Source organism: Berghia stephanieae, chromosome 1, assembly GCF_034508935.2.
Source record: "Berghia stephanieae isolate SIO BIC M18660-M18661 chromosome 1, UCSD_Bste_1.3, whole genome shotgun sequence".
Taxonomy (NCBI): Eukaryota; Metazoa; Mollusca; class Gastropoda; order Nudibranchia; family Aeolidiidae; genus Berghia; species Berghia stephanieae.
Window position 1 is genome coordinate 134,606,678 of NC_088360.1, and position 21,866 is coordinate 134,628,543.

General features: G+C 36.5%; 2 protein-coding genes across 2 annotated transcripts in view; one reads left to right on the forward strand and one right to left on the reverse strand.

The window, feature by feature from the left end:
• The window catches only part of LOC144963262 (uncharacterized), a 126,986-nt gene that overhangs the window by 85,461 nt on the left and 19,659 nt on the right, over nucleotides 1-21,866 (reverse strand). The gene's annotated exons all lie outside the window — the stretch shown is intronic.
• LOC144963256 (GRIP and coiled-coil domain-containing protein 1-like) lies at nucleotides 820-20,312 on the forward strand. The gene is made up of 11 exons (XM_078897124.1): nucleotides 820-1,076; nucleotides 3,836-3,927; nucleotides 6,039-6,208; nucleotides 6,929-7,054; nucleotides 8,285-8,374; nucleotides 9,750-9,878; nucleotides 11,803-12,006; nucleotides 12,666-12,847; nucleotides 14,048-14,241; nucleotides 16,015-16,154; nucleotides 16,875-20,312. The coding sequence occupies exons 1-11, from the start codon at nucleotides 1,060-1,062 to the stop codon at nucleotides 17,694-17,696; spliced, it is 2,166 nt and encodes a 721-aa protein (XP_078753250.1). The 5' UTR covers nucleotides 820-1,059; the 3' UTR covers nucleotides 17,697-20,312.

Consider the following 21,866-nt stretch of genomic DNA (forward strand, 5'->3'; position numbering starts at 1 on the left):
GCGTCATGTCTCGTTCTACATGTTACGTGTTGCTGTTGGTCAGGGACCCCACCCCATGTAAAGCGCTTTGAGCACGATAAGTGAATATTGCGCTATATAAAAGCTCAACCTCAAGCTCAAGTTTTTATATTGACACGTATGTGAAAGGCAGAAAGTCTTTGTGATGGGTATCGAGATGTAGTGTTAAGTAGCTCAGTAACTTACAATCATGAAAAAATACCAACCACTTGAACTTTATGACCCCAAAAGATAGATGGTCGCCAAACACGAGACACGGGTTGCTGACGACGTGTATACTTATTTTCAGGTCTGATAACCCAATTCAATATAATGGGCTCATTGTTGTAATTGAAATCTAAAAAAAAATAAATGACGCAAAATAGTATCCACTAGAACAATGTTAAACTAGGCCCACAATCGCGTTCGAATGCCAGGTAGACGTCGATTGTTGATATAGCGACTAATCGTAATAAAACGGCATTGTGTCCTGGTGAAACCGATGCTCAAATTTAATTAATTTTCAACTTGACTTATAAAATTTGAGTAAAATAAATGTCCTCATTGGGTACTGTGAGATATGTTTCTTAAACTTCAAGAATGCCTCTAAAGCTCTACAGAGATACATCTCATCAGTTAAACTTTTTAAGACTCTTCACCTCGTTTACTATGACACCATACCAGATCGACGCGATTGGTCCCACATTAATTATTTCAAATTTTAGTACTTCGTACCCGAAGAGCGGCTGTCAATTCTGAAATTATCGATCCACAAGAAATCAAACTATCGCCCAGCTCATTGAAAGGCTTTCCGGTTTATTTGCACTTCCGGGTCGAAAGTCAGAGATGTGACATGGCTCCAAACAAAAACAAATTGAGAACCTGTAACTCTCGGGAATCCTTTGACTTTGAGACTGTATTTTTATGATGGTCGTGACTGATTAGGACAGTTTTAGTCATCAAACTTGAACAAGGGATTCTGTTGAAATCTCAACCCGAAGTTCAACAGCAAGATCTCTGTAGCTGCGATTTGCATTATTGTGGGTAGGAGTAGGAGTGAGGATGGATGGTGGACACGGGTACGTGGTGAGATTGAGAGAGTGAAAATGTCTTCGACTTTGAGTCTTGATTTGAGTTTGCGCCGCATGCAGTCAGAAATTAACAGGTGGCGTTCTTGGTTTGCCGGATCACTTACTTGATATTTTTTGTAAATATTTATGTTAAAAGTAAAATCTGTTAGTTACCGAAATGGCAATTCGGACGCTAAATCTGAACAGTCTCCCATGGCTATTCGGACTCAAAATCCGATATGCGTGTGCAAAAACGGGGGGGGGAGGTTACATTGCGGACAGAGGGTGGAAATGAAATAAAATAGAAGAAGAGTTCAGAAGAAATTCTGTTTGGAAAAGGCTATTCGGACCCGGGTCTGAATTGCTTCCCGTGGCAATTCGGACCCGAGTCTGAATTGCTTCCCGTGGCAATTCGGACCCGAGTCTGAATTGCTTCCCATGGCAATTCGGACTCTAGTCTAAACTGAATAGAACTCCGTGGCCAACCAGGGTCGAGTCTGAATAACTCCATGACTCTTCGATTCGGAATACTGCAATGCAATGCGCCCGAATGATGAACTTATCCCCCCCAACAATCATTTCCACAACCCAAGAGCCGGCGGCTTTTTCTCTTTGATCTCGTATCACCATGTTCTCCCCTGCGTCCAGCGCCTCGGTCGTTTGTGGGTCACCCCCCCCCCCCCCCACCAATCCGATTACCAGTTGATCATTTTCTTTCCGTATTCAACCAGTGTTTATTTTATTTAGGTACCTAGTGAAGTATTATCTAATAATATTAGTATTAGACAGTACTCTGCCCCTACCCCATTGGCGGGGCTCTATTGCATGGCTTGCTGCCAAGAATCGCCTCTATTTTTATATTTAGAAATAAAACAGCATATTTTTTTTAATTAAAAAAGAATTACGACACTGCCTTTTGTCAAAGCCCGACCTATACTATACTGCCTTTTAAATAAAACACCCAATGCCCAAAGTCATATTGCACTTTTTCGCGGCCGCCAATGGCAAATTATATAATGTAGAGATATGTCATTCATGTATCTTTTGCAACACGCTCATGGCAAATCAAACAAATCTTCCAATCATTACACAAAGACAATCCTTTTTCTATGCGAGGGCAAATTGATTGTTAACGTTAACAATTGCAACTACAATTGTAATCTCCTAAAGACCACGATTATTTAGATCTATGTTTTGTTTTTTAAGGAGCTTGCAACACATTTAGGTCATATCAGTGCCAGTAAAAATGGAGAAATTGGATAGCAAAAAGTTCTAGAATTACAATTAAAAAGTACTCAAGAAAAAGTAAGACAAAAGGGATAATAGATCACCGCTTTTGAAGGCAGTCACCTTCGGGAGTTCTAAAACGTGACTTACTCGCTCACTCGCCCTCCTACCGACTGACACTGACAACTGAGAACGAGCAGCTTCTCCCCCCTACCTACCACGCTTCACTTTCGCCCCAGTTTCCACTTCCGACACTTCCTGTGATTGCGCAGGCGCATTGTGGCAGGAGTCTGAATTGCCACGGGAAGTAATTCAGACTCGGGTCCGAATTGCCATTTCGATTCTGTTTTGCCCATTTATTATTATAATTACTGACCCAGCTCATACCCAGGTCCATACTTGAACTTGACTTAGGGCAGGGCGGTAGAAGAATTGTTACCTGTCTAACACTATCAGAATATATATGTAATTTTAAAATAATTTTTCTTTTTGGACCTGATTTTGTTCCGACATTGTGTTATGTTGATAGGAAAGCTTTTCCTTTCGACTATTTAGACCACAGTTACTTTGACTGACTTTGTTCATTTGAAGAGTTTTAGTATTTTAACTTAAAAACCTTTGTTTTAAAAAAAATATATCTGGGGGTCCCAATAGGTCAGTTGGCAGAGCACTCGCTTCACACGTAATGGGACCAAGATCGATCCCAGGTGCAGTGGAGATTCTCTCTGACCCCTGTCCACCTAGCAGTGAATGGGTAGCTGAGTCGGTTAGATTTGGCAGAAAGTACTTTGCGATTGACTAGCATCCGAGTAAGACTGAGTCCGAATAATCTGTTGATTGCTGCACATTGGAATTTGAGTCTGAATAGCCACGGGAGACTATTCAGACTCAAGTCTGAATCGCTGCAGCCGGCTATTACTGTTACACTACACTTTCACCTACTCACTTACTCATACTCATACACTCCTATAATGTTAATTAAATCTTTTGAATTTGTCATGTCTCAGACTTATGGCCCATTGCTGACTTTTTAAATATTCAGTATAAATGGAGACACAAACATTTCATGTGACAATTATTACTAGATATTAACCAAGTAAAACAAACATGAGCTTTTATGAGTGGAATATCCACTAAACATGCTCAAAGCGCTTTACCAGGGGTCCCTAGCCAACAGCAACACTTAACATGTAGAACGAGACATGATGTCTGTTAGGCGATATTACAAATTTTATTCGGACAGAGACAACTCTGTTATCAGCCAAGTACTCATTTTACACCTGAGTACGTTGAGAGAATATGAGTAAAGAGTCTTTTCCAAGGATTCAACTATGCGTCGAGCGAGGCTCGAACCCAGGACCTTCCAATCCAAAAGCAAGTGTCATACCACAAGATCACATAGTCGCACAAGTACCATACAGAAATATATTTCAAACCTGGAGGACCTTGTTGCTAATTGAAATTGCACCAAGGAGTCTCAGCAGTAAAATAACGTGTTTCGTCATATTTATTAGATGTCATTTAATTTCTTTTGTTTACAGGAACAACATGGAGAGAGCATCTCGATCTGAGCTGTTGAACACCATAAATATTCAGAAGGACCAACTGGCTTTATACAAGACAAAGCTCAGAGGTAATTTTTACTATTATTATCTAACAGTACATGAATGAATTCTAGTTTCCATGCTGTGTCCTTGGTTAAGGCACTTAAGACACATTATCCCACTCGATTCAGGTATGAATGAGTACCTGGTCATATAGGCAGTATTGGATATTGTAAGAGGGGTAGAACAACAAGGATGCCTAACAGGTGACTTGTACTGTATGATATGTTAAAATAGCCAACTGTCTTGATGAAATCGAGACTATCTCGATTTGGCAATCTAGAAACAAACTTTGTAAATTGGACTTTGTGTGTATGGAAATGACCCTTTGTGTGTTGAAATGAGTTTAGAGAGTCGAGATGATAGCTTTGCAGTAAGCTTTAATCAACAAGAAACATCACTAGTATGACATTGGATACAACATCTGTAACAACACAGAAATAAAGAACAGTTAGATACAACATATGACATAACATAACGTGGACGTAAACTAAAATATAGAACATGTGTATGGAAATGATCCTTGTATTAGGTACTTTGGTAAACGTCCATTTGGCACTCCAGCTATGAGCTGATAAATGGCCTAGTGGCTGTGACCCGATTTTTATGACTTTTGAGTGATAGGTCTCAGAAAAATTTCCATATATTTTTTAGTTTTGGACGGATTTTAATGATTTATGACTTATATTCTTCAGGAAGAATTACCCTATCTTCTGGTGCTGTTAATGTTTAAATCAATGCCAGTTTAGTATATCTTTTGATCGTGGATAAAAAAATAGGGTTTAATTTAGCTTTGGATGATTAAAGAATCTGAAATTGGTAAATCAAAATTCCCGTTGTAACTGTGACCTCACAGTTCAACATATTTTAATTGAATGTACAGAGTTAGAACAAATAAGGTCACAACATTATGAAAACAGGGACTTGAAGACTCTGTTCCAGTCGGTCGATCCGCTTACAATTTTAAAGTATCTGCAGGAATGTGAACTCCTGCAGAAATTGTAAATAAATATTTTTAAATAACAAACATGTAACTATTATGATTTTATAAAGATTATATTACAACATTACACGATTGAGCAGCTATGGCCCCTCAAGGCCGATAAAAATTGATAAAAGACAGAAACGGGCGCTTAAATAACCTAAATAGTGTCAAAAGCGCCATTAAACACCTAAAAACAACAAAAACAAACAAATTTCCCGTCAGGACATGTAATTTATCATCTTTACTTTTCAATAAAATTAAATTCAGGCCACAGTTTTATTCTACATCCCTGAACTCATAAAAAAATCCCCTAACTCAAATGCCAGCAGCCATTTTAGGCCAGTTTTGAAATCCAAATGATGGTCACTACCGGAAGTGCAACAGATTCAGGTCACAAAGTCCCTCAATAGATAACAAAGGTGAATAGGAGTACATTTTTCAGCCTTTTAACCGATATAACTTTTCTTTTCGTCGTCTGATTTTTCAAGATTTTGGTACCAATAGAATTGGGTTGACAAGCACTTTAATATAGTGATATAGGTTTCGGTATCATTGAGCTCAATCCAATTTGAATTTTTAAAAACAAAGACCTACTTGTATGCCCCACGATTTGACTAGCAAATTAATGCAAGGAACAGAAAAGCTCTCTACATTTTAGATATTAGTCCAAACATACTGTTGTTTTGGGTCATGACGGTATTGTGTATTAGGGTGTCCCGTTATAGATATTGGAAAAGATGGCCACTAAGATATGGAAATATGGTGACATAACTCTCTCCTTGACGATCATTTTCAGTATTCTTCCAAGATGGCAGGCTTACCCAGCAGAAAAATTTGTTTGTTTTTTTAAAACACAAACAAGCTCTCTACAAAACAACCTTATGTTCTTATTAATTAAACAAAGATCATTCTTCAAAGTTTGTGATGTACAAAATAAATCTAAATTAAAAAAAAAAAGAAGTAAATTGTGTCGTAACAAATGTGACGATTTTGCTGTAGGTGGTAAGGAGAGGTTTTAGGCCTGCTGGGGAAATGAAACATTGTGGAGTGTATTGAGCGTAGTTAATCCGTGGAAATTCACTATATAAATGCTCATTTAAAAAGAAAAAAATTTAAGTCATATTCTTATGATTATTACTGAAATATTTTTTACAGATGTTGTTGCTGCTTACAAAAGTATAACGAAAGAGAAAGAGGCTTTGGAGGCAAGTGTTGCTGTTCTGTGTGCTTCAGATCAAAATAATGGAGCTGTTCCACAAGACACTGCAGCAAAGGGTGACCCCTTACAAGTGGAGACCTTTGATCCTCTCTCAGCTGATGCACAAGTTAGTAACGTTGTGTTCTAAGTCTCTTTGAGATGTATTATTATTATGATTATTATTATTATTATTATTATTATTATTATTATTATTATTATTATTATTATTATTATTATTATTATTATTATTATATATCATTATCATTATTATATTATTATTATTATTATTATTATTATTATTATTATTATTATTATTATTATTATTATTATTATTACATATTTGTATTTGATGATTAACTCACTCAATCCTAGAGTTTTTTGCTACTTTTCAAAATTACTGGAAAAAATTATTTAAAATGAGCATGTGCTTAGATAGTTTTATTCAACTACCATTAACAAGTAAAAATTAAAAACATAAGCTTTGATTTCGTGCCTATAATTTGTCTCATAAGAATGTAATAAATAGGCATGGGGTCAAAAGTAACCCGGTTGGACAACGGATATAGTCGGTGCTAGGGTTGAGTGAGTTAAGTAAATTTTAGTTTCAAAAATGAAAGTTACCTTTACCAATAAATGGCAAAAGAGATAACTTTACATTCATGATTGAAGGGAGGACACGCTTTGTTCGTTCAACAAACATTCAAGAGATGAGATCAAAGCTATATGAAGTGTGTATTTTAAGTCTGTACATTGAAATTTGCGGTATTGAAGATTATTTGTTGTTACCCACAATGGACTTTATAAAAGGGATTAAGAAAAAAAAAAAATTATTGTTTTGATTCTCTAGGAACAGAGAGACGATTCATCATCCTTACGAATCCAGATCAAGACTTTGAGTTCCTCTCTCACCACATTGACACAAGAGAAGAATAAGCTTGAAGTCAATTTTATCGCAGACAAAAAACAGTTGAAGGTGAGTTAATTCAGGATCCAAAGGTCATGGGTTCAAGCCCCAGTGCCAGCACTTTTAATAAAGAAATGAATTTTTTTTAAAGTAAAAAGGTGCATGGGAGTCACGGACAAGGTGTGGTCCATCCCCTTTAGAGTATAGGTAGGGCTATGTGGTCTTGTGGTATGACAATCACTTTCGAATTGGAAGGTCCTGGGTTCGAGCCTCGCTCGGTGCATAGTTGAGTCCTTGGTTGGAAAAGGCTCTTTATTCATATTATCTCGCCATGCTCAGGTGTAAAATGAATACCTGGCTTTTAACCAGCAATGTCTCTAAAAAAATTGTAATATCGCCTAACAGGCATTGTGTCATGTCCTACATGTTAAGTGTTGCTGGTGGCCAGGGACCCCTTGTAAAGCACTTTGAGCACGTTTAGTGGATATAACAGTGTATAAAAGCTCAAAAAGCTCAATATTAAGTTCAGGACTTCAATACTTGTTCAAAAAAAAAAAAAAAAAAAAGGGAGGTGTCATCTCTGAGGACTTTTTGCTTTAGCTCTACTTGAGTTTCTTGTTACATTTTTGTTTTTCATTATCATGTTTTTTCAGAAGGTGATTGTTATAAACATCTTTGGTTTGTTAGACAGGTTTACAATATAAATGATATGAAATGGCACTGAAGCAATATACATTGTTAAGAGTAAACTTTGATATTCTATCTTTTTTATATAGAACTGACTTTAAACAGTATTTGTTAGATTGGGTATACATATTTTTTTTTTTTTTGAGGTTCTGATGGCCTAGTTGATAGAGCACTCGGTTTACATGCAAAGAGACGTTGATCGATTTCTGATGAAATCAAGTTGGGTTTTTTTTTTCTGTCCCTGTCCCTGCCCCTTTTCACCTTGCAATGATTGGGTAGTTGGGTCTGTTGATCTAATGGAATGTAATTTGCAATAGACTAGCATCCTATCCAAATGGTTGGAAGCAATTGTGATTTTCCTTTTCATGCTATAGAAACTGGTATAAACTCCAACTCCATAGGCCTAATGGCTCTGAAGGATAGAACAGACTTTTAACACTAATGTTGGACCATATCACAAAATTTCGATATCGATACGATACAATATTTCACCACTTGAAATATCAATTTATCGATCTTTCTCGATGCAAAGGAATTATAATTTATATATATAGAAAATCGATACAATATTCGATAACTGATTTTTATGACCTGATTTCATTTCATTTTCAGCAAGATATTGAAGATCTGAACTCAAAGCTTTTAGAGGAAAGGGAAAAAATGTCTGCACGAACAGAAGGATTTGAAATGCAAATTGCAGAGGTAAGCTGTTTGAGAATTGACTGAGATTGAAAGTCTGTTTAGGATGTTTTGATATGGATGCTTCCGTTGTTTTAAAAAACACAGTAGGCCTTTTTGCAATGTAAACTAAATAGCACATACTGTGTTTTTTAAAATAAAACAGTAGAATGCATAGCGGCGAACAGTCCTGAGAAAATCGTGACTGTCCCAAGTTGGCAAGTTGAGAAAAAATTAAAGAAAAAAAAATTGGACTGTCTATGTGTTTGGAAATGACTCTTGCATGTCCCAGGAGCAAATTAAAACAAGGAACAGAAGGAGAAAAAAAGATCTAAACCACGATTATATTACTTAATAGTCCAAACATACTGCTGATTTGGGTCATGACGGTATAGTGTCCCATTTTAGTTCTTTGAAAAGTTGTGGCCGCTATGTCTATTCAAGGGCGTCTGACTCAATCCTTGTAAGTGCAAAAGAGGTGGTTTTGAGGAAATTAAAAAACAAAACAAAAAAAAACAACTAGAAAAAAAACCAATGTGGATTTTGCAAAAACAATTGTCATGTGTGTTTTGATCACATGACTATTCCCACCAAATATCAGGAGTGTTGTTAGTCTTTGTGGGTCACAAGGGTAGGGGAAGGCTTGGACTTTACTTACTCACTTAAGCCGCCCTTTGGGGTGCCCAACATGAGTCACAAGTCTTCGCCATTCTGTCCTGTCCTCCATGAGTGTACGCAGCTCCCAGGTGTTGTCCATTCCTGTGTCATCTAGCAGACTGTCAATGTATGTTGTATTCTGCCTGCCTCTGTTTCTGGTTCTTTCACGTGGTTCCTATAGCACAAGACTGCTTGCAATCTCCTCCTTGTGTCTCCAACAGTGCCCCGCAAGTCTCAGTCTTCTCTGTTGTATCTTCGAAGTCACTGGGGAGGGGGGGGGGGAGTCACCATCGAGTTCTTCATTTGACATGTGCTCTTTCCAGCTTATGTTAAAGACCATCAGCATGTTAGAGTCCATGTCACTGCTCCATATAGAAGCACTGACTCTACCGTTGCCAGGAAAAGTCTCTTCTTTAATATAAGCTAATAATATTTTTTTTTAAACTGCATATAGTGATTGCACAGTTAGAGTCTGATGCCTTGGATATTTGTATTTTTTTATGTAAATTTAACCTCTTTGTCCATACTATTTGCACAATGTTAAGGCTCTAATTTTTTCACACCAATTTTCCTCTTTTTAGATTTTTGTTTTTCAGGCTGTTTTATTTTTATTTATTTATTTTTTTCAAATTTTTATTTATTGATATTATGAATTATTTTTTTTTACCTTGAATATTTGCGTTTTCTCGGTCTGAAGCAATCCTTTTTTTTTTTTTTTTTTGTTGTCTTTTTTTTGTCACAGCTGAAGAGTCGATTGCGTACGCAGCAATTAGATAGAGAGAAAGATCAGACTTATCATTCTCTCATGCTGAAAGAATTACAAGAACTTGTGGCTACGGAGAGAATGAGGAAAGAACAGCTGACTATCCAGGTACCACTGAGTATTTGTAATAGTATTTATGTTTGGTGCCTTGATAAAGTATTCCTTTTAGGGCTGTAATGGTTATGGAACCAGAGTGCTTGCTACCCTTTGGATAGGATGTTGTTCTATTGCACAATCCGCCAGATCTAATAGATTCAGTTATACCCACTGTCCAGCGTATTTTTGAGGCGAATTCTTCGAAAGCAACCTTTTCACACAGCCTTATAAACCAATGGTGGACAGAGGTGTTAAAAAAAAACTATGACTTCATCAGGATCTGAACAAGTGTGTATGAAAGAAAAATACAAGAAAAAAAAATCATAAAAAATCAGTCTTCCTCAACATTGGATTGAACCTCAAGACCTCATGATTATTGGTCAGACGTGCTACCATTACACTGCAGAGGTTTTCACGATAGTTGGGACAATTTTAATTCCTATATATGAAGAATATAGGACTTTTTTGGCAGTTTTTTTCCTTGTATTTCTCTTTCTTGCTTTGTCTGACACCTTTCGTACACACTTGTTCAGATCTGTATCTTACACCAGTGCCTGATTCCTAATGCCTCAATACTACTTTATCAAAGACATACTACAGTCCACTCCGGATAATCGCAACACCTTGGGATCAGCGAAAATGTTGCGATTATCCGAAGTTAAGTTTCCTGTCCACTATTGCAACATTTTACACAAATATGGTAAACTCAAACCAGTTGTTGTAAACACTGTTCTGAGTCCACCACAGACTGAGCAATTTGATTGGAATAAAAAATATATGACAACCCTGTATAGATTTTGACAAGCGAAAGCATCTTTGAGGCGAACCGACATCTTAAGATGGGTTTCATTTTCACATTTTGTTCTCTAAGAGTCCAAGAGATTAGCCGTGATGAGAGACAATAAGCTCTCACCAAACCCGTTGGTCACAATGCACAGTTGTCAATCACAAAACAAAGGATATCATCGCTCAGTCTCTCTTCACAACTGTCATCGTCTACCTGTTGTCTAAACCATGCCCAACCCACTCGCCTCATGTCTAATGGTCACAAATGACCCCACAAACCTGAACTGCAAACCCCTGCCCTCTTTTGTCTCTAATAGTGTGGTGACACACTAATGTAATATTAAATAATATTAAAACTCTCAATTCTTCAACGTGTCATGATTTCACATGATGAAATCTAATCATGAGATTTTGTTTGATTTATTCCATGAATTTGACTCCTTATGAGGTCGAAAATTTGTTGCGATTAACCGAAGTTTGTTGCAATAAACCAGTGACTTTTATATAGAATTAATTCAGTTTCTTGGGAAATGTTGCGATTAACCGAGTTGCGATTATCCGGAGTGGACTGTACTGGCTCTTATACCCAGTGAGACAAGTTCTCTACTTTAGTTGGTGGGACCCCTCTCTCTTCAAATCGTAGTCCTTCGGAGCCATCAGGCCCATGGAGCCGGAGTTTAATCGGGTTCCTATTGCGTGAAACGAGCAATAGCAATCACTTGCTACCCTTATGCTAGTCTATCGCAAAGTACTTTCCACTAGATTTAAAAGACCCAATCACTTCTGGGTGTACAGTGGGGTTGGAAAAAATCTCGACTTCACCCGGGATCGATCTTGACCCCTTTGTGTGTGAAGTGAGTGCTCTACCAACTGAGCTATCGAACCCCCCTCTCTTTAGAAAGGAATATAATAATAATAATAATAATAATAATAATAATGAAAACGTATATAGCCCTATAACTCCGAGATATCAGAATCTAAGCCCTTAAATTACAAATTACTTTGGCTGAGACATATTCACACAAACACACACACACACACACACAACACAAACCAGGCGCCTATCTTACTTTTCATGTCATCCACTGAAATATGAATAAAGTTTATGCTGTGTAATATTATTTGCCTATTGCTTTTTTTTATATTTTAGCTGGAAGAAACCAAAAAGCGCTGGAAAGAAACAGAAGAGACGGTGGCAAATACTCCAGTTGCTTCCGAAGTTTACGAACGTCAGATTCAGGAACTTCAAAAAGAGTTGACGTCCGTTCGAGAGCAGATTAAAGCTGCAGAAATAAAATCCAATCAGCCCTCACCCTTTGTCCTTGAACTACAGCAGGAGATGGGAAGAGTAAAGGTACGAAATGATAGTGATAGCAATAATATATAGATATATAAGCATTCATATAGATAATGAATATGTAAATAAACTGTATTCGACCTTTCTCTGATCTTTGTTACTGTTTTCATACCTCCTAATGGTTGACGAGTTATCACACGAATTTCTCGATCATATTATAAACGTTTAAGTTTTCACATAGTTTTCTGTGTTGGTTCTATTCATCAAGAGAGCTCAGAAAATTTTGTGTCCGAAGTGCATGTTTTACCAAATAAATGATAGGGATTTCCTCTCCTTCCTTTTGGTTGCTTTTATCGTCATGTACCCAATGTGAAAAGTGCTCCTTAAGCCTGACCATCATGTTCATATATATTTAAAGCAATATGTGTGGCTGGCTGAGAAAACCCGTAAAGATGCGCAAATTTCATAAATTGTTATATATGCAGTTGTGTAGACCACATCTGATCATTTACCTTTTAAAATTTTCTTTCTATGTCTATTAGAACCCAAGTTATGATTTTTTTTTTTGAATAAAATTTGTTGCTCTGGGAAACATGTTATCTTCGGTTTTGGCTCATATCTCGAATCGAAGCTTGCGGCATCTTCCCAGGTTTTCTCGGCCAGCCTATATATATATATTTTTTTTTTTTTTTTTTAATTTTTTTTTGTCTTCAAAGGAAAACCACCAAAGACAAATTGCCCAAGAAAAGATCAAAGCATCGGAATCGGAGGTGAGACTCCAGTCTCTGGCCAGACAAAGCGAGGACAGAGTGTCCAGCTTGGAGGACAAGTTGTCAGAGCTGTCTCAGACCGTCGGCAACTACGAAAGACTAAGATGCCAGGACCAGCAGCAAATTAGGTAAGGTGGCTGTTTATCTTGTTGACATACACATAGATACCTGCCAACCCTTCCGCTTTTGGTGGAATCATTCCTATTTTCACTCTTCTTTTTCCACTGTTCCACCATTGTCTCTAAAATTCCGATTTTTAAAAATGATGGTAAGAAGAAAAGAAAGAAGATGGGGGGGGGGGGGGGGTGTTTAAAAAGGTGATTTAAAAAAATAGTTGTCAGAAGAGAGCTATTAGGGAAATTACTTGCACTCCTTTCCCCCCTTCTCCATTCCATTATTTAACACATATGATATGTAGTTTTTTGTCGGAATACTGTCTTTATGTGTTTGGAGGCAAAGTTGGTGGTCATTTTGATACAGAATTATCCATTGTTAAAAGATTCCTATTTTTTGTCTCAAATTCCTATTTGCTGAGGTTCTGATTCCACCTTTGGAATATGAAGGGTTGGCAGGTCTGCATATAGAATTATTTCATAATAATCAACTGACTCTCAACCAGAGTAATACTTTTTACACATTTAAATGAACTGAAAAGTGCTGTTGTCTATAGTCCCGCTCTTAGTGATCACCTGGCTGTTAACACTGTCATGTTTTTTGGAAATAATTTGTAACATCGCCTAACTGAAATCATGTCTCATCCTACATGTTAAGTGTTACTGTTGGATATGGTCCCCTTGTTAAGCACTTTGAGCACGTTTAGTGGATGTTGCGCTGTATAAATGCTCAGAATTTTTAAAAAAGTATTTTATTAATAGTAAAATTAAGATTGCTATCAATCACCAAAGAGTATGCCTAACAGATAACTTGTTCTGAATTCAGTGAAAAGTTGTTTGCATATGACCTGTTTAATATGAATCCATGGAAATGTGGATTTAGATTAAAAACAAAATAAAACATGAGCTTTTATATAGCTTAATTATCTACTTAATTTGCATGAGGTCTTAGCCAACAGTAACGCATGACATTTAGGACGAGACATGACACCTGTTAGCAATATTATGATTTTTTCTGAGAGAGACAATGCTGTTAATGGCCAGATACTCATTTTACACCCGAGTACGATGAGAGAATGTGAGTAAAGAGCCTTTTCCAAGGACCAATAGACCACATAGCCTCACAAAATAGTGGTAGCATGTGCATATTTCTCAATCTTTTGTATAATTATTTAATCTTGTCATGAATGAATGAATTCTTCAACCATTTTCCAGTAAATTGAGAGAAAGAGTTACCCAGCTTGATTTGGAGAACACAGCGTTGGTCCACGCAGCCAATCAAGCCCATGGAAAGGTGGACCATCTAGACGGGAATGCGAATGCCGATAAAATCGTGGACCAGATCATGCATTTGAGAGACCTCTTGATTGCGGCATCAGAAAAGTCTGAGAAACAAATTAAGCTGTCCAGTAAGCAATGATTTTATTTTATTGTAATAAACTGTGATTGTTAATATGTGGAAACAGAAAATAAATGAAAACTAAAGGGGGAGACAGGGCAGAATCACTCTCTGGTTTAGGATGGGGTGGGGGAACATGTGTATGTATATTTAAAATTATCATTCAGAGAATATTGTGTTGATTAGCATGTTTAGATAGTACAATTTATTATTTTTTGTAAAGCATTCATTAAGATATAAATATTCATACCTTATAAAAATATGGCTCTGTCCATTTGTTCCCCCCCCCCCCCTGTTGTCTCCAAATGTTCATCCATCAAAGTGAAAAAAAAAAATTGGCTACATTATATAGTGTTTTTTTTTTACACTCACATATATATATATAGATGGATAGATAGTTCGAAGATGACGTCACTCAAGCCTTTGTTATTGTATTTTGCCATCCGCGTTTGTGAGTGATACTCACTAAACTGTATTACCCCGACTATAAAAGTTCATGGTTACACATAGTTTTGTGTGTTGGTTCGTTATACTTCCGGATGGCAATGTTATGAGCTTCTTAGCCAAGCGCATACTGTCTATATATATATATATATATATATATATATATATATATATATATATACATAGAATACAAATTGTCACTCACATTTTGTGGCCGAGACGTTCGTTTCTGTGGGTTTCTTCCACGTCCTCAGTCGGCGTAATCCTTAATAATGTCCGAAGAAAAAATTCTTACTCCATACGAATTGCTTGTTCTTGGTTCCGTTGTGTAGTGGTGATTAGTGTTGATGTGTAGTGGCATTGTTGTGGTGTGCTCTCATTGCTTATATTATAAGTGTGTGTGTGTATATATGTGTAGGTGTGTTGTGTGTGGTGTGTACATGTGTATGATATTGTTGTGGAATGTGGTTGCGTTGGGGGTGGGGGGGGGATGAGGGGGAGGAGGGGTATAATAGGGTCGGGGAGGTGGGAGGAGGGTTATTTGAGCTTGAATTTGTTAGAGTGTCTGCACATTGTCATTAGTTCTGATCTTTTGTTTAAGTTGCTATTGTTTCTGGAAATATTATTACACAACTACAGAAACAATAGCACCTTAAACAAAAGATCAGAACTCATGACAATGTGCAGACACTCTAACAAATTCAAGCTCAAAACGCAAAACCACAGAAACGAACGTCTCGGCCACAAAATCAATTTGTATTCTATATTATTAGCTCTAACCATCAGTATCGAGCACTTTCGTACCTACGGGTACCCACCAACACTCATAAATATATATGTGAGCATGCTATTCAGGGCTCTAGTTGTAGGTGACAGATCAAATGCATGCATATAAAATCAATTACACTAATGAAATACAAAGACAAATATTTCTTTCTATTGAATTATTTTTTTTAGGTCTTTTTTTTTCTTCATCTATTTAAAAAAATATTCTTTATTCATCTAATTTTGGCTTGAGAACTTTTTTTGACACCTTCGAGTTGATATTTTTAAACAAAGGCAAATAGCCTCGTTACAGAGAAGATTATTCTGATTTTAACAAATTCTAATTAAATATTAAATGGAACAATAAATACCGTTCAAGTAAAAAGGAAGATAGATTCTAACTTTTACTTTCATGATGATGATCATTGTGAGTAAAACAGAACTAATGATGATGATGATGATGATGGAAATGATAAGGCTATTCCGGTACTAATCATTTTGTCCTACTACAATTCACATTAGTCACTCTTCAAAAATTTTTATTATTATGTTCAATAAAACTATTTATCTTCAGGTATTTTTGTCAAGGATTTTAAGAAGTCGGATGAAGATTTCTCCAACATTAAACATTACAAGAATGAGTTGGAAAAAATGAAAGAGGAATTTGAAAAATACAAGAGTCGAACACAGTCTCTGTTTAAGCCTAAAAATAACGTGAGTCTGTTTTTTCATTGCTTCTATTATTTATTTATCTTTTTTGTAATTGTGCAGTCATATTTTTAAAATATCGTTTAATGGTTATTTTATTATCTATAGATTTATCGATAAAATTATAAAAACAATTACCATGAAATAATAGTGCTCGACTTTTTAATAAAGGAGCTGTTAATAAAACATTTCAAGTGTAATTTTAGTCAATGTCTACTATATTGTTCCTTGTCTTAACAATGATGTCAGTTCCTAGTGTAAGTTTTTTCTTACTTGTGTTGGGTTTTTTTTTCCTTCCAATTCCCATTTGGAGCAATTATTTATACATTTTGTCATGAGCCTTAACTTAGTCAAGTAATCAAATAAAAGCAAATGATGAAAACAATTAAGTTAGTCTTTGTAATAGTTTGTATATTATTTGTGAATATATGTCATCATCAGCTTAAAACATTTTACTTCAATTGTTTCTTAGATATATGAAAGAGTGATGTGATTGTCCTACTGTTGATGTTATGTGCCTAGAGCTCTATGCATGGGGGGATTTGTGTGCTGTTAAAATATACATTTCTAAGGATAATTGTTTTTGTTTTTTTTTGGTTGTAACTTTGGTAATTCAGTGGAACACTCTGTTCTAATATAATGAAGCAGTGTTGAGAAATTCATGTATCAATGAGAGCATTGCAATTGAAATGAAATACTATTTTTTTTCTCTCATCTTTTCCCCAGGATAACTCGCAACTTCCCGATGTGGATTTGCTGAAGGAACAAAATCTTGAATTGAGAAGTAAGCTACGCATGTCAATCGCTCAGCACCAGGAAGGAAGTCAACAGTTTGAAATGCAAGTAGAAAATCTAAAACAAGCATTGTCGGCCAAGGAAGATGAGACGAAAACAGAAATTCTGCAATTGAAATCCATTCATCATAAAGAAATTGGTCAGTTAGAATTGGAGTTGAAAAAGCAACGTGAGAGAACTATTGCTGTGATCCATGAAAAAGAACAAGAATTTAAAAGGTTGTTGGAGAGGCGAGACTTGGATGGTGTAGTGTGTTCCAATATGGACTCAACGCATTCATCTGGAAGGGAATTTTACGGGGCTGGGCAATCTGAAAATATCTCAGAGGAGATGAAGGCAATAAATAAACTCCTGAATTTGCCTGGAGAAATCGATAATGAAGCTTCCTTTATACACTTCTATCAGGAAAAAGCAAGGGCAGATGTTGAAATATCTGCTTTGCGCAAACAGAAACGAGAATTGGAAACCAATATTAGAGAAAACAATGCTCTGGCAAAACAGAGAGAAGTTCAGCTACAGGAGGAGATCAGTTCGTTGAGAGAGCATCATGATGAAATCGAACGACAGAGTAGTCGTGAAGGGGCCAATATGGAGTATTTGAAAAATGTGTTGTTAAAGTTCTTTACATCCACTGATTTGGATGGAAAAAAACAGATGATGAAGGCGTTGATGACCATTCTCCAGTTTAGTCCTCAGGAGCAGAAAAGGGTACAAGAGATATCCAGCAAAGGATGGTGGACATCTTCGGCATAGTACAAGAGATATCCAGCAAAGGATGGTGGACATCTTCGGCTGGTACAAGAGATATCCAGCAAAGGATGATGGATATCTTCAGCATAATACAAGAGTTATCCAGCAAAGGATGATGGATATCTTCTGCATAATGTCATTGGTATCTCATATTCATACTCATCCTATTTCAGACCCAGCTTTTCCAAATAACTCCAAATTATATTTAAAAGGGACCATAACTCTTCCTCCACAGTCTTTCAGTGTGTCACTTTGATGCAGACACTTGTGTTTGCACATCCTGTGGCACTACAGTGATGAAGTCATTCACATAAGTAGGTGATAGTTTAAAAACTAAGAATAGGCAATATATTTATGTTATCAATTGATATTAATATTTTTTGTGTTGGGATCTGTGTCACATGTTAATTACTTCTTCAACCTTTAGATATTTTTTTATCATGCTGATAGTTATTAACGTGGATAATAGCTTTGTATTTAAGAGCTCTAGACTGCCAAATACACCCCCTTCCCCGCCAAGTTTATTAAGGTTTTATCAAGTTGCTTGGTTTTTTTAATCGGCAGTTGATCTGCATTCTATCCAGGTCAGACTTGTATTACTACCTCAGTGATAGTAGGAGGTACAATCTGTGGCTATTGCGGGGTCTGCTATCTCAGAGAGAGTAGGAGGTACAATCTGTGGCTATTGCAGTGTCTGCTACCTCAGTGATAGTAGGAGGTACAATCTGTGGCTATTGCGGGGTCTGCTATCTCAGAGAGAGTAGGAGGTACAATCTGTGGCTATTGCAGTGTCTGCTACCTCAGTGATAGTAGGAGGTACAATCTGTGGCTATTGCGGGGTCTGCTATCTCAGTGATAGTAGGAGGTACAATCTGTGGCTATTGCAGTGTCTGCTACCTCAGTGCTAGTAGGCGGTACAATCTGTGGCTATTGCAGTGTCTGCTACCTCAGTGATAGTAGGAGGTACAATCTGTGGCTATTGCAGTGTCTGCTACCTCAGTGCTAGTAGGAGGTACAATCTGTGGCTATTGCAGTGTCTGCTACCTCAGTGATAGTAGGAGGTACAATCTGTGGCTATTGCAGTGTCTGCTACCTCAGTGATAGTAGGAGGTACAATCTGTGGCTATTGCAGGGTCTGCTATCTCAGAGATAGTAGGTAATACAACCTATGCCTATTAAAGAAGTCTAAGAATTTAAACCCTGACCAAAAATTCAGAGGGAGGATCCTGAAGGCAGATGATGGCAGGGACTGTACTGTCCCAATCTATCTTAAGGCATATCTTGCATTCAATCTTGCTGGTTCGGAATATATTCACCCCGACTCTCCTCTGGATCAAACAGTCAATTCAAGGGGGAGGTCGTACAAATTTGGCATGGCTCAATCTCCATCAACGAAGATCCCAGGCAATTAGAGGAGTCAAGGTATTTTTTAGCTTTAGCATTCTATGCGATCAATGGTATTCTTGTTGACATGTGCTCAGTAAATATCCGGACGGCTCTTGATAAAAAAAAAAATAACACTTGAAGGCTGTCTGGAGGTTAACACATTAAGAGGACTTTATTTCAGAAACATTTCCTTTTATACTCAAAAGGGGCAACAACTAGAAATTACAAGGGCAATGAACTACCAAGAATATAAGTAAACAAATGTAATTATCATCTATATAGATAGATCGAAGTTGACATCACTCAGGTCTTTGTTATTGTTTTTTGTTTATTAGGAATTCTCATTAAACTATTATTATTAACCAGACTATAAACGTTCAAGGTTGTGAGTTTCTTAGCCAAACGCACACTATCTATAGAATGTCTGTAAGGGGATATAACTCATGACAAACTATACTCAATGAATATATTACACGATTGTCTTCCTATGACAATTCCTACATTAGTTCTCAAAGTCAATCATTACACTTGTAAAAGAATCTTTCCCGCTTCAGAATGCAGAAATGATTTTGATCGTGTGCTGTAGGCTCTTCAAATTATATCCTGTTCTTTTTACGCACTCTTATTTTATCAATATTACTGATACTGTGCTCTCTGTTACTGTTATTGTCAGAAATGTCTCAAGACTTTTTTGTTTGTGAAATTCAAGCAACAATAGGAATCTTTCTTGAGTAAGGTACGCTTTCAGGTGACTTGAAATCTGAAAAATAGAATTGCTGTTCAAAATGGCTATATAAAACGAATATTAATGCTAACGGATTTCATGGTGTTTTGTCTTTTCATAGATTTGGACCATTGCTGCCATAATGTTTCGTACTGTTATTCATTGTGTTTTGTTGATTCTATAGAGTTTAGCTTTGTGCTATTTCACTCGGACTAGCCAGCAAGTCGTGGTGCCAAATACTTTACTGCCTTCTGTCTTGAATTTTAGTGGTGCATTTATGTTTTTGTTGTTTTTGTTATTGGCTGAAGAAGGGTTTTGAGCCCAAAACGTTCTGTATTTTGGTATTTTGTTCTTTTTTCGAAGTTGTTTTTATTCTAGTTCATTACTCAATATAACATCGTGGAAGATTTGAATGTGCTGCATTATGAAGAACATTGAACATGGTTGGAGTGTTTCATATTGTTATGACCTTATTTATTATTTATTTATTTATTGACTTAAAGAGAAAATAGCTTGATGCTTCGGTATTATCTTCTTCTTGTGATAGTACTGATATCAATAAGAAAAAAACATTTTGTTAAAATTAAGAAATATACCATACAAAATCATTTTGATTTTGTCTTACAAAACACTGTGAAAGATGATGTAAAAAACGGAACTGCAGATTGGAACTTTTTGTTTTTCTAATTATTATTATTATTGTTATTATTATTATTATTATAAATTCTTATGTGACCTTCAAGATTTTAAAATGTGCCATTAAGTTTGGAACTGCCATTGGTTAAATGTGAAATGTTGATTATAACTTTGTGAAGTTGTCAGTATAAGTTTAGTGTTTAGGAGCTATTTTTTAAAGTAATGTGGTAGTAGGAGTGAGCAAGGTTTACTTAGTCATGTATTTCAATGGGTTCTTGCATTTAATAGATTATTGTGTGTTTAGAACTTCATACTAACGGTTGTGATTACTCATTATTAACTCATTGAGGACGCATCAGCAGGCAAATACATCTGACAAGCTGGTTAACCCTCTAGTGCCCAGACATAGAACCCGGTGGTTTAAAAATTCAAAACTTTGAACAAAGGCACATTATGGGATGCAATAACAGTAACTTTAATCAATTAAGAAAAAAAAATATATGAAGATGCTGAAATAAAATTGGACAAAGCTGTCCTATCAGGATTGTGGGGAGGTCAAATTTGTCCCTCTGGGCAGTTAAGGCACTCTAACTTGTTATTTGTTATGATAAAGGTGAAAACAATTCCTGTCTTTATTGAAGCACAGATGAACCCTGCATTTTTTACACAACACATGTGACTTTTGACTACATCCTTTAAGTTTGCATAATTTTATGTCTTCATATAATGGCCAATGATCGACCTTGTCATATCTAATGTCAGCGATTGGATTTGTTTCAAATTGCCTTTTGTTAGGATTTGAAGGAGCACATTGTATACGAATAGCAGGTCTTCCGGGGTTTTTTTGAACATGAACAAGCGCATCAGCTACATCCTCTATGAAATGACTGAGTTTCATAGGTTTAGTATTCAACACTGTGCAATGGCGTCTGTCGCACAACCAACTCGTGACGACTGCCATATTCAATGTATGGTAGAATATGTATATATACCATCGCCTTGTCTTTATCTTTGCCTTATACAACGAAGTTAGAGAGTCCAGTAAATCTACCCCTCCCATGTACTTGTTGTAGGTAGATATGGCAGCTGGACATGGAACACCAACAATCTCCTTCTGTTTCTTGTCATAACGTTGTACCTCACCGACAGGTTCCACTCCAATGTAGGATGAAATCACATCAACCTTTCTATTATCAAACCATCGGACTGCTACTACATTCGAATCGCACTCAAACAGACAATCCATGTCACCCCTTGGCCCTTTTTTCATTGTTTTTTCTGGCTTGAGTTCACACCCTTTCAGTCTGTTTTGCCGTACCGTTCCAACATACCAAATGTTTCTCTCTTTCAACAATTTCACCAATTCAAGACTTGAGAATAAATTATCCGCAAAAAGTTTGAAATTTTTCCCGTCCGGTAAATGTTTT